The 13,819-nt window shown below is 45.4% G+C and overlaps 1 protein-coding gene across 1 annotated transcript; it reads left to right on the forward strand.

The window, feature by feature from the left end:
• The first annotated feature begins 724 nt into the window (after positions 1–724).
• Positions 725–12,610, forward strand: tada2a (transcriptional adaptor 2A). Its single transcript, XM_088907151.1, has 15 exons — positions 725–835; positions 1,213–1,319; positions 1,919–1,978; positions 2,867–2,958; positions 3,608–3,765; positions 4,151–4,239; positions 5,384–5,456; positions 5,847–5,910; positions 6,438–6,481; positions 7,741–7,851; positions 8,690–8,761; positions 9,106–9,238; positions 9,808–9,851; positions 10,272–10,351; positions 11,681–12,610. Exons 1-15 carry the CDS (start codon positions 811–813, stop codon positions 11,864–11,866), a joined length of 1,338 nt encoding a protein of 445 aa, XP_088763277.1. The 5' UTR covers positions 725–810; the 3' UTR covers positions 11,867–12,610.
• The last annotated feature ends 1,209 nt before the right edge of the window (positions 12,611–13,819 follow it).

Genomic DNA, 13,819 nt, shown 5'->3' on the forward strand with positions numbered 1-13,819 from the left:
GTGGTCCTCTTCAGAATAAACAGTGCAACATGAACCAGTAGAATCTGTGTTGAAGTGCATTTTAAACTGAGAACTAGAGGCACTTATTTACCCAAAGGGTAACACTGTGGGAGTAAGGGACACGTTGTAGATGCTGATACCCTACATCAACCTGCTGTATCTTTTGATTCTCAAAAGATGCAGCAGGTTGAGATCCTTAGATCAGTTAACAGCTGCCAAATGGACTGGATGAAACGGCCTCTTCTTATTTGTGGGTGTTTGTATTTTCTTAATAAAAGAATGACAAACATATCAGCTCTACTTTATTCTTGTCTGCTCTGTTGCACAGTGGCATGCACCCCATTAATCTTCATTCCGTTTGCCCACCTTAAGGTCATTCAGTATTAAACCAGGCAAGTGAACAACTGGCAAATCACATCAACAGCAATTCCAATTCATGCAGTAATGAAAAATTAAACATAACTACACCTATTTGATTTGCTTACCAGTTGGTAATTTTTTAATCAACTTTTTGTATCAAGTGCTAAAACGTGACTTAAGATGTTGAAGGGTACACACCATTAAAAGGCTTTGAGTCGTGGTTTTACGGTTTGTCTGCATGTAATCTGTTTTTTATAACATCTATTTTTCCGCCAGCGTCTTTGGTTCCGACAGAGGTCGCTGTCGGTAATTTCTCATTGTTCTACAGCTGAGTTTGATTCTTCGGGTCTGCTGCTCTGTCGCTCCATTCATTCGGCCTTGGCACAGGCGAGGGGGTCGCTCACATTGTTGTTAAAACCAAGTCTGCCGTGTTAACCAAAAGCCGGCAGCATGGACAGATTAGCGCCGTTTGGAAGTAAGTGCCAAGTTTTAAGTTCTACAGAGTTGCTTTTGGAGACGTAGAAAGGAATAAATGCAAACGATAACCACAAGTACTGACCGACAACTAGTCTACTTGTACTAGAACTAATAACGTGTTGTGACTGCAGACGTAAACATAGTGCTAGCTTTAGAAAAACTTGCATTGGGATAACTATTTAAATTTAGTGGCATTTGAGATTTATCCTTTGTACTTCAGGCGAGAGCAGTTTGAAGTAACGAGTGCAAAAACGCTTGTTATGCACAGGCTCGCTTGTTTGTGTGGAGCTGTATGTTGTATACAGAGGCGTGTGTGCTTTCTCTCTGGTCTAGATTCTTCAGGCTGGAAATAATGATGCTTTTTCCGATTTGCAGATGACCTTTTTGACAAGCCGCCGTGCAGGGGCTGTTCGTCCTACCTGACTGAGCCCTACATCAAGTGCGCGGAGTGCGGCCCCACAGCCTTCCTGCTGTGCCTTCAGGTCTGTCCCGTCAGTGAGCGACCACACGCCAGGACCCCAAAATTATTGCATTCTCCTCTGCTAGGGACACTTACAAGGCTCCCGTTGGATTGAAATTTCTGAAGCAGAAGATAAATATGATGTTAAGCTTTAATCTTCAAATATGATTAAGTATATTTTAATTTCCTCCACCTGTTAATATAAGTTTATACAATTCAACATAATGGATTACAGGGGGTTTTCCTGACATATTCTGCAAATAGTTCAGTGTAATACTTTTTATTTGTGATGAACGACCAGAGCTGTTGTTTTGCGATATCTAACCTAAAAATTTTTTACTCTTTTTTGAATCGGAAGGACATTATTATTAGTTTGGTTGACAGTTGTATCCACTTAATGTTTATCTCAATTTATAACAGCAGAGCATTGTGCTGAAGCGTGAAACGCTAATCGAACTGCACAAATTCACAAAAGGAAAATTACACTGGGAGGAGGACTGCACCTTCAGGGACGCAGTTGTGAGGCAATGCAGTTTGTCTCGTTTCTGAGAAGATGCTTTAAGGAGTAAATTGTGAAGTGGTTTCACCAGCATAACAAGAAAGTGCTTTTGTCTTTTTCAGTGTTTCACCAGAGGCTTTGAGTACAAAAAGCACCTGAGTGACCACAAGTATGAGATCATGGTAAGAATATGCCACTCCACAAAAATGTCCTCTTTATTCTGGAAACACTTCAGAATATGCAGATGATATACATTAGGTCCTTAGAGGTTGGAAATGAAAACTGTTTTAAAAAGAAAACTGACGCTATAACTTAGTGGCTGTTGGAGCCAGTGGTCTTTGAAAGTGCTAACTGATTTTGCCTGAGGCAGATGTAGCAGTCGTTTTCTTTGGTCTTCTCCCAGATCTCTCCTGTTAATGCCTATTGCTTGCAAGAAGAGTTTCTTGCTTTTAGCAGGTTCTGTTTTAGATGTTGCCCATAATGCTGTCAGTAAGCAAAAGTGGGTAAAAAAGTAAGCAAGCTGTGCAAAAGTCATTCATCTTTTGCATGGTTTTGTTCTTTTCACTCAGTATTTCTCCTTCTTTATGCAGAAACTCATTCTGTTGGTCTTCTATTTAAAAATAGAAAACTTTAAAAATTGTCTTTAAAACTAACAATCCTGACAGATCTGTATTTTGTAGTGCAAAAAGTGTCCCTTTAACTGTCCAGATGTGTAAAGAGGAACCAGTGATGTTGATGACAAGACGCTCCTGATGAGTCAATTAGACTTGATGGGTAAATGTGATGGATGAGCTGCTACAACACTTCATATTGGCTGCTCCTATATAGGTGACATTGAGTTCGGGTCAATGTGGATTAAAAATGCTAAATGACAAGTCTGTTTTCTCACCCAGGCCCAAGATGGATTAATAACAAAATTGTTGGAACAGAAAATTAGTTATTCATTGTTTGCTACATGGTGAACTGGGTGGACTGCATCCCCTATGTGTACAGGGTATACCTGTATGTGTGTATCATACTTGGATGAGTTCCTGTATTCCTTCTAGCAGGTTTTGTCTCCTCTCCTACAGACGTCAGATTTCCCAGTGCTGGACCCCAGCTGGACAGCCCTGGAGGAGATGGCCCTCCTGGAGGCCGTGATGGACTGTGGCTTTGGGAATTGGTGAGTAGAGAATAGAGGAATTTATTGCCATACTGTATGTGCATGTACATTGGAATGAACAGTACAGCTGACAGCATAGTATGACAGAGAACAGCACACAATGTCGACAGCACATTACAAAATGATAGATAATTAATAGTGACAGTGGTGAGTAGCTCCTTTTGGTTTGAGATCACATTATTAGTGACCAAGTCCAGCAGCCAGCCATTTATTAGTTCAGATAGGAGCTGGAGAGAGCAGATAAGAGGAACAGTCACCCACCCTTTGATGAGAATCAGCCAATCAGAAACCGTTGAAGCACACGGTGCACTGTTGATCATTAAGGCCAGTGTCTTTGCTCACATCTCTAATGATTGTTAAAGAGAGCCAGACATCCATGTGGTCTGTGAATCTCATTGGCCATGCTTGTATCCCAGCCAGTATCTAAAGGGGTTACTGTAATGTCTATACCAACTTTATATAAATTACAAGCTTACGTCATGGGACAAACCTGGAGAGTGTCCTGCTCACTGCGGCTGATGCGTTTGTGGTTTGCTGGAGAGCATGGAAAGACATGATCGCTGCGTCGCTGCAGGATCCGACTGCTCCAGTGTTGTGCTGGGTGGCATCCCTTCCTGGGTCTGACGCGGTGGTCCTGGTCTCTCTGCAGGCAGGACGTTGCTAATCAGATGCGCACCAAGAGCAAGGAGGAGTGCGAGAGCCACTATATGAAGCACTTCATCAACAACCCCCTCTTCTCCTCCACCCTGCTCAGCCTGCGGCAGATGGAGGAAGCCCGGACTGCAGACACGGCCATCCCCTTTAAACGTGAGGACTCGGCCCGCGCCCATATCCACTCCTGTACCTAGCGGTCGTTTGCAGTGAGCTCTGATGGGGCGCTTCGAGATAAAATAATCTACTCGTCTCCAAGAGCTTTGAAAGCAAGATCGTATTTTCCGTTTGCAAAGGTGGATGTTTTGAATTCAAATTAGTTTGCATGCAGGGGGGAAAAAAGATCATTAGGAATTGCAGTTTTGTCATTTCTCTTGTTTTCATGGCTTCATTAGCAGCAGATGCACTGCACGGAGATGGGTGACAAAAAGGCGATAAAAATCTGAACCTACTGAGTAGACGGAGCACTGCTTGGCTGAAAGGAGTATCTGAGGCAGCAGGAGTCTTTTCTCAAAGCGGTTCCACTTTTGTGTCCTCTCAGCCACAGACGACCCCCCCAGGCCCACGTTCGACTCGCTGCTGTCCAGGGACATGGCGGGGTACATGCCCGCCAGAGCGGACTTCGTGGAGGTGAGACTGAGGCCGCCCAGCGCAACTCGGTTCAGAGCACTGGCCGATCCTGGTAACCAGCTGCCAGAAGTGACAGAACAATAGGCGTCCGCGCACAGAGTAAAGGTCTGCACAGGCATGAAATTGAAGCCCATACCCGGCTCGTACCCGAGACCTTGAGACCCGACCGAGCCCGAATGGTACTGCCAAATTTCAAACCCGACTCCGACCCGAACTCGAAATCGGTCACTCTCTTTTCCTCTCAGAGCAAGGAGACACGCATGCGCACACAGAGACAGATTCTCACAGGCACGGTTTTACAGTGCTTTGCTCGGCTGCTATGCGCTTGAGTTGGGGAAAATACTGTGCGCTGGGAAAAACTGGTATTTTATAAATCTGTAATACTTTTGAAAGTGGGGAACGGCCGATAACCGTAATAGGCCAACTAAAAAAGCTTGTGCTATGAGCAAAGTGTATATGCGCGCGGGCATAGCTAGTTTTAGCTACCTTGTGCGTCATGCAGTCATGCAAGCCAACACACCAGCACACAGTTATTATACGTTACGCACAAGAGAGAGAGCGAATGAGCGGGCAAAATTAGTTACGAATACTAATAAAAATAAATTGAAAACATAAAATAATAAGAAATCATTTTCACTTATCAGAAAACTGGCCCGAGCCCGAAGTTGTACGTGAAAAACCGACCCGAACCCGGCCCGAAACCCGATACTTTGTCAGGCTTGGATCGGGTAGCAGACCTCCAGCACAGAGTCCTGTTCCTATTGCGTGGAAAGCAGAAGAATGGGTGTAGAAAGGCTGCTATTGTTAAGAACACGTGCAAGGCTCGCCCTTTGTCTGTTAGTATGTTAACTCCAACAGTCCCTTGTGTAGTTGGGGACCCCTGTGGTTTTGATTCATTCCACCAACCTGGTTAGGTTTTCAAAGGGGAGTGCCTGCAACAGCAGGGACCTACCGTACTAATTGCTGTGTTGACGAGCCTTTGGAGGCTTTGGAGCAGTAAAATCAAGAAAAAATTAGCATTTCACTCCATAAGAGTCAGAAAAGCCAGCCTAAGGCTTTACCCCCCCCAAAGTACCATACTGTGCTGTAACAGATATTTGTCTCTGGCTCAGATTTTTAATTCCCCTTTCCCCCCCCACAACAGGAGTTTGACAACTATGCGGAATGGGACTTGAGAGACATCGATTTCGTGGAAGACGACTCGGACATCCTGCACGGTGAGACGAGGAGCGCTGAGGGACTCGGTCAGCTTGCAGGAGGTCTTGCCAGCAGAGCAGTTTCCTGTGTGCTGTGGAACACTTGCATCAGCACAAACCAGTATTTTGCCGTTTCCTTAATTGAATTGAATCGAATTCTTAATTTGGACAACATAAAGGTCCAAAAGTAATTTTAAAAAGTAGTATTTGCAAAGAATTTTATAATGTATTCATTGTAAATTTTACAGCAGTTCAAGAGTTTTTTCTAACAGTAAGGAATACAGTCGGGATAGTGTACTGCACAAGATCGCCTAGTTCTAAATACAGTGTTCATAATATTACGAGAAATGGCAAGCTAAAATTTATTACAGTTTCCAAAATTGATTGCTCAATACGTATGTTTTCTCCTAGCCCTTAAGATTGCAGTAGTTGATATTTACCACTCAAGACTAAAGGAGAGGCAACGCAGGAAAAAGTGAGTTGTTTTTTTTCAATGCAGAGGGACTATTTTTTGTACTAGATATTAAAATTAAGTTCCATATTGCCTGGAACTGATAGGGGGCGCCACAGGACAGGTACACCTCCTGTTAATTTTGAAATGCAGGCGAGCTTATAGATATCAGAAAAAGTATTAATTTAGGGGCATTTCTCACACTTTAGCTGTGCTGGAAAATCAAAAGAAAATTAACATTTGAATTTTTGTAGTTATTTCCCATGTTCCCATCTCACCTTACATTGTGATTTGTATATTTTAGGCTTTTTTTCTTAATTTTGGGTAAATTTGCATAGTAAAATTTATAATAGTTCCAACAACATTAAATACATGACCATTGTTATATCGCTACAATGTTACAGAGTTGCTGATACCTTCAGTGGCTCAAACTGATGCTGTCTTATTTCCCAGTGGGTTGTTGGACCAGTTAGAAGCACATCTGGTGTTGACAGCTGTGTGATGTGTGATCTGGACAACATTGTGTCTTGTTCCCTCTCTGTTTTTGACAGGATAATCCGCGATCACGGCTTGCTCAGCCTGCGGAAGTTCCAGAGTAGGTGATCCTTTCCTCGTTGGGGAGGGGGGGGGGGGTGTTTTTTACGTTCAGGCATTGTCACATTAGCACTCTTAACTTTTACGTTCAGTAAGGACCTGGAGCAGTTCCACATAGAATTTGTGTGTCCACAGCTCTCGTGTGTTGCAGTCATGTAAATGTGTTGGTCTGGTGCTCCAGCAGCTAATTTCTTGGTTGATTGGTGAAATTAGCACTGTGTTGCTCGTGCCAGTGACAGCTGTTTTAATTGGGGTAATAGTTTAGTGGTTGTGTGCACGTGTCTGAAAACCCAGAGCCAGACTGGACCCCCAGTCCAGTTCTTATCGAACTCAAAAGACTGTGTCTTGTTTAAAAATACCTACTGCTCCTTCTCGCAGGTTGGCTGACGCTGGAATAGATTTGGTTTCTGCGTGGGGGGTGGCAGTTGGGGAATAGAGTTCTTTGGTTTTATTTTTTTTTCTTCAGCATTTTTGCTCAGCTCTTGAGTACACATTTACTGAAAAGGATCAAAAGGGGTGCACTGGCACTGTAGCCCGGTTGCTATGGAAACCAGCAGAATGTTGGACGCACGCGCACGCCTGCCTGTGTGTGTGTGTGTGTGTGTGTGTGAGCCTCTGAAGAAGGAGACAGCAGCTTCTCGCTGCCTGGATCTCTAGGCCCGTTAGGAGAGCCAAGCCCGTCAGAGCTCTGACTCCTAATGAGTGCGATTCACACAAGCCACTTCACTCCCAAAGTGTTATCAGGAGTCTGGTTTTATTTTTTCAAAAAGCATGGAAAAAAAACTACAGATGTATCCTTTCTGATCTCTTTTCACATCCCGTCTTCAGCTCATTTATCTTGAATTTCGCGCTCAATGACATTTGCAGTTTATATTATCTACATTTTTTTTAGTTCATTATCCACTTTTAATGCATTAATTAATTTTTATACAGGGGCATCTTCATGCACCATCCCAAAGCCAAAGGGAATAAAGTTTGATGGGGAAGCCACCTGGTGTCACGCCAAGCTGTGATGAGCTTTGGGGCGGCATCGCAAATGTGACACCAGGCCACACAAAAAAAATTCTGTGCTGCTTGCTGGCTTTTTGCTAGATTACTTAGCTGGTTTCTCACCTGGAAAACTTTGTTTTGCATACTTCTGCCTGGATTAGCAGGCCAGCGATGGTCTGATGTGTAATGATGAGAAGGCAAGGTGTCTCCTCTAGTGACAGACGGGCTGAGTTAATGTCTGTTTTTCCTCCCGTCTGTCTCCTGTCGCAGTGCTGGAGCGGCGCTACCCTAAAGAGGTTCAGGACCTGTACGACGCCATGCGGCGCTTTGCCCGGGTGGTGGGGCCGATCGAGCACGACAAGTTCATCGAGAGCCACGCGTGTGAGTCCGTCCCTCCGAGGTCACGCCAACCCCAGTCATGCACACGCACCCATACACGGATCTGTGGGGACTTCCCATTGGCTCTGCAAAATCTCCACACGGGGCGAAGATAGACTTGAAACAAGTGTTTTGGGCACATGTCACTCTCTAAGAAGGTGCTATTTGGTTTATAAAAGAAGTCACTTACTTCCTGGAGGCATCCAGGTGTTGTATGCTTTTGGGGAGTCTGTGAGAGGAAATTCTCATATTCTCTCCTCACATCAACTCACAACTCGTTAACACAAGCACTCACACTCTGCACCTCTCACTTCTTGTCTTATTTAGTTTCTGAATTGAATTTGCAGTGAGTCATGGCACGCTTTTCCTTTGATATTTGACCCTTAGAGGAGAGGTTCGGGTGTTTGTCTTAGCTCTCTGCTCTGCAGCTGAGTCCACACCTGAAAAGCTTTGGACATAGACCTCCAGCTGAGTTCATGTGAGTCTGCATCAGGTGTGAACGTGCAACAATGGGCAAACGTATTGTCGCCTTCATTTTTACATTGAGTGTGTGCTGGTTGTGTATTACTGCACTTTGTCGAGTAGTGACCAAAGCACAGGGTTAAAGGTCATGACCCTGAGGTCGTTTTGGTTGTGCCCATGCCTGGGCCTTCCAGGCTATGCATAGAGGCTCGAATTCGGAAAGAGGAGACAGGATAGTGTGTCCAGCACATGTCCGGTTTATAGAGCAGCCAGGATGTCCTGGTCACCACTGTGTGGCAAAAGCAGTGCCCTCGTTCTCTGGGGGCTGCGTGGTCCTTCTCCCAAGTCCTGAAGCTTTGTGTTTTGCATTTCCTTCCAGTGGAGTTTGAATTGAGAAGGGAAATCCGGAAACTTCAGGAGTACCGGCAGGCGGGGATTACCTCCTTCTGCAGTAAGTCAGTCGCTGTTCAGCTCTCCCATCTTCACCTTTTTTTTAATAAGAAAATATTTCTTAATTTTTTTTGTGGGGGGGGAAAAAGTCAAGCTGTCTGTCAAATAGATGCAGTCAAGTCCTGTAAGGTTTTCTGATTTTTGTGAGTTACATTATATAATGATGTGATACCTATAACAATGTTAATACTAACTTAACTTTGTCATGTAGCAGTAACTGCGGGAGAGAGTATAAAGATCTCCTGTTGTGCTTGCATATCTGCGCGTTTGTCTGGCTGTCTCCTGGCATGCGTGCTTGTGCACGAGTTGGTCTGACTGTCATCTCCTGGTGTGTGTCCGTTGCAGGTGCCCGGATTTACGAGCGGGTGAAGCAGATCCGAGAGGAGGAGCGCAGGAAGAGGACCATGCTGTCCGACGTGCTGCAGTACATCCAGGACAGTCATGCCTGCCAGCAGTGGCTACACAAACAGGCTGCTATGTGAGATGACTACCCTTAACCCTTCTTCCTACTACATAACAGCACAACACAGATCACAAATTGGAGGAGTAGCTAATTTATTCCTAATTAATACCAGGATCTTATCCAGCTTGGTCTTATAATAAACCAGGGTGTTTATCTCATTAACACAGCTTTCTAGCTTGCTCCAGACTCTCACCACCTCTTGTGTGAAATGTTCTCAAGATTTAAACGCACTCCCCTGTAGTTTTCACTTGTGACCTCGGGTTCGTGTTTCACTGTTGTTATCGAAGATGTCAGCTTGGTACCTCTGAGAATTTTGAAGACTTGTATCAGGTTTGCTCCGATTCCTCTCTGGCTGAGAGAAAAAAGGTTCAGTTTTTCAACCTGTCATGGTCAGATGTTCCTCTAAGCTCCAGAACTCCAGAACTGGTTGCGCTTCTCCACAGTCCTTCCAGAGCAGCTGACTCTCATGTGGAGACCAGGTGAAATAGTAAATGTCAGCAGGCTGGTACAGGTCCTAACACTGGAGTGGTGAGAGAAGACTGTCGCTGTGGTAAACTCAGTGTAGCTCTTTGCTCTGTTTGCAGCGACGCCGGCCTGAATCCTGTGGTCTCCTCCATTGCCACCTCAGGTGAGGGCTGCAGGGTGCTGCTTTTCCTTATCACTCCATGTCCTCTGTTATCTCTCTTGTCTCTGTGCAAGGTCAATAGTTTTGGCACAGCGGATTTAATACCGAAGTGCTCTCGGAAATGCATCATCATGAAATGCCGGACAAGTGCAGACTGCCATGCACACTCCAGCCCGCCTTCCCTTTCCTCTGTGTCTCTGTGCTCACTCTCGCTGCTGGTTGTGTTTTTCTGTCTGTTGACTAAAGTTCTTAGCTCTGTTTGAGTGGAGAGTTTTCCTGTGCTAATCCCACTGTTTGCAGTGAAACATGTATGTTTATGCTTTATCCTAACTAGAAGTCAAGACGAAAGCTAACCTAGCAGATAGGAGCAGTTTTTGCAGTGGGACATTGGCACTGCAATGCTAATGTACTGTTCTCCTCCAGTATCAGGCAGAAGAAGTGCTCCGCCTCTGAACCTGACTGGCCTGCCAGGGACCGACAAGCTGAACGACAAGGAGAAAGAGGTAACTCTCAGCACGGAGGGCCACCCTCCACAGCTGGAGCTGAAGGTGACACAAACGCCTTGATCGTATGTATATGGTCAGGGGCTGTAGCAGGATTCTTCCCAGTCTTAAAGAAATGTGCTTCAATGTGTTGAAATATCTGTGTGCTGTAGTGCAGTCATATATGAAGGAGGCTAAAAGTGAAGTGCCTTCTCCTGCGGTTGTCTGTCCTTCTGCTATGAGGGCTGAGGTTTTTAGCTGGGGTTTACAAAACTGCAGAGGGGCTATAAATTGTCAGAGTTTAGTACCTGCATCATGACATTGGACCAGAGAGGAAGACGGCCATTAATATCCTTGAGCTCCATAAATTCATTTACCTAATATTAGTTTCCCTTTACTGTTCACTGAATGTCACAATAGTGGATGAAGAGCAACATTTTGTGAAACATACAGGGGATTGGAAATATGTATTAGATCTGCCCATTCGACTGTTTGGTTTCGCTGCGACTGTCGGCAGTTCCTCCAGTTACTGACAGATTGACACCGCAGGAACAGGCACAGAACCCACTATCACTGCTTGTAGAAAACCATTGTCCATAGAGTAATGACTGATATCATACTGGGAGATCAGACCAGATCAGTGGTGATGTGCTCGGTAGCGTTTCCCCATATCTTGGATCCTTGTGATGCACTGAGCTTTTCGGGGGTTTGCAGCTTGGGCAGCATGGCTCCAGAGCGCTGTGCCACTGCTAGCTCAGAGATCAGAAAGACCTGCAGTTGCAAACAGGAATTGTTCAATGATCCAGGCTCTTCAGCTGGATCAGCCTTTGCTTTTCCTTGGGAAGTTTCTATTGTGAGCTACTGAATGCTTTTCAGTAACTCAGGGATCTCAGACCCACGGGGCTCGGCTTCATTCATTTTTGTGCACAAGGAGAAAAGTAATCAAACCAGTGAAGAGTAAAAGCTGTAGGGCTGGCTTGTATTTATTTGGTTTTAGAAAGAGATTAAATACTTGAATTTCTCTGGTGACATTTCTCTGGCATTGCAGTGTCATCAATGGCTGTGGAGACTTGATGGATTATGCAATCTGGGTCCCTTTTTTTGTCTGGGTAGCAGTAGGGTTTTGCTTTTTGTGTTATAATACAAACTTAGTATCTGTTGCTTTGCTCTTCTGCATTTGGTCCTCGAGAATCTTGAGGTCTGTTTATCTTGAACTCTGGAAATAATGAAATTTGCAGGAATACCTTGTTTGCACCACATGTGGCAGTGCACTGCTGTGTGTTGGGTTAGGTTGTGCTGTAAAGCTGGGCGAGTGATGGGCGTTGAACCTCTCCTCTGGTTCTGCTGCAGCTCTGCCAGGTGGTTCGCCTGGTGCCTGGCGCCTACCTGGAGTACAAGGCGGCCCTGATGAACGAGTGCCGGCGGCAGGGCGGGCTGAGGCTGGCGCAGGCCCGGTCGCTCATCAAGATTGACGTCAACAAGACGCGCAAGATCTACGACTTCCTCATCAAGGAGGGCTACATCAACAAAGCCTGACAGCACAGAAAGGACAGGGCACTCCTTTCTCTTTCCTAACTGCAGTGCCAGGAAGCCAGGAGGGCTGTCTGTCTGATTCGTCATGCCTCTCCAGGTCCAGCGGTCTTCTTTCTCCGAGCTTGTTTTCCCCCACCAGGCACAGCACTCTCCACTCCTGAGGGCCCACAGTGGCCAGGCTGGGGTCACACTCTGAAGAAAGGAGCCTGTAGCCAGGCTCTTGCTCCACGAGAGGCTTTCCTGGAGGGTGTGAAGCGATGAGGCTTGGGCAGGCATCTCGTGGTTGGAAGTATCCTGCCGGTTTTGGAGAGAAAAGACCCGTTGTTGTGTTTTATTTCCCCCTTAGTCCAACTGATGAACTAATTTCCTCCTCCTCCTCCTCCTCCCCCTGATCTGCTGTGCAGTGGGGCTGCTGTGGGGGTGCCCTTCTGCATATTAAAAAGCTGTGGGATGAGAAGCACTATATGAATGTAAGGAAGCTTTGTTTTCCCTTGTGCATATTTTTTTTTCCAGATGACGGTTTAAAATAATTGTAACTGTTCCAATGTAATGTACTGAAACAAGAACAAGGTTCCAGAGGTTACCTTAATTCATCGGTTCCAGATCAGTGGTACACTGCCTTTAGGGATCTGTACCAGGAGAGAGGGGACGGACTGGGAGAGGAGAGGCTGATTCCTCCAAACAAATTCAATGTGAATGTATTTATTCTTTCATGTTCACGTCTAATAAAGTCTTGTTTTGTATTGCTCGAAGGTTTTTTTTTTCCCCGTTTTGATTACATAAAGTTCTATATTTGCATCAAACGAGTGAGACGAGTTCCATTCTGAGCTGTGGCACTGGGGAATAGTTTGAGTTGAATGCTCTGTGTGGTAGAGAGCTGAAAAAAAATCGTGTGAAATCCTGGTGAAGAATGGGGTGTGGTTTTCGGACGTTATGACCTCATATTAGACGGAAAACAGCTTTAATCATCACCCCACAATTATGCTATCCTTATCTTTTACTCTGGTCGTTAAAATTGTCCTTTCTAAGCACTCATACGAGAACAATGCAGAAAAGTGTCTGTCTGATGCTTTGAATGGGAATGTTGTGGTTTGTGCAGAGTTCCCCGAGGAGCAGATTAGTCCTCAAGGGTGTCCAGGCCAAGGTGCTGCCACGCTCATCCAGCCTGTGGGGTCCGTTAGTGGTCTGTTAAAGCCATGTGTCTACGTCCGTGCCTTTCGCCGGGATGGAGACCTCTGCCACAGCTAAGTTGGCCTGTGGCACGCTGTTCGCTTGTGGCTCGGCACTCCTGTCTGAGGAATGGCCTGCTCGCCTTACCTCCTCAGGATCACCCGCAGGAAGCAGGCCAAGAAGTTCCTTTCTCTCTCAAAATAAGGTTGAGGTAAGTTTGTGATTTATTGGAAAATAGCTAGGGATTTTTTTTAACCTAGTAAATGACTAAAAGCGTAGTTCTTTTGAGAGGTATCGGTTTTATACAAAAGAGCAACTTACAGTGCGTCTGACTAGGGCTGAAGAGAGTTCCTTCCTTAATTCTCCCCTTGTGTTTGCCGGCTGGGTGGCTGTGTCACTCTTGAGCTCTCCCACTTGGCTGAAGGCTGGGAGCTGTGCCAGCCTGCTGTCTTAACGCCCCAAATTCTACCTCCTGTTCAACATGTGACAGCAAGGGAATCTTTAGGACATGCTTGTGCTTTAAAGCACGGCTCTGAGACCTCAGGTTCATTCCAATCTGCCGAGTCTCTAAATGTAGATTTAAGTGTGGGCGTGTCAACATGCAAAGTGTGCTGGTTTTCTATACATAAGAAACCTACTTGTATGATTGCTTTTAACACCACTGTACAGAAGAATTTTGTCATTGTCATTGAGTTTCCCCCCAACTCATAATGTACTCTTCTTCCAAACAGGCCTTGAGTAAAGGATGAAAACTCCCAAGCAGCCTGATGAAGTGTTCAAGTGGTG

Source organism: Atractosteus spatula, chromosome 27, assembly GCF_055471065.1.
Source record: "Atractosteus spatula isolate fAtrSpa1 chromosome 27, fAtrSpa1.hap1, whole genome shotgun sequence".
Lineage (NCBI taxonomy): Eukaryota > Metazoa > Chordata > Actinopteri > Semionotiformes > Lepisosteidae > Atractosteus > Atractosteus spatula.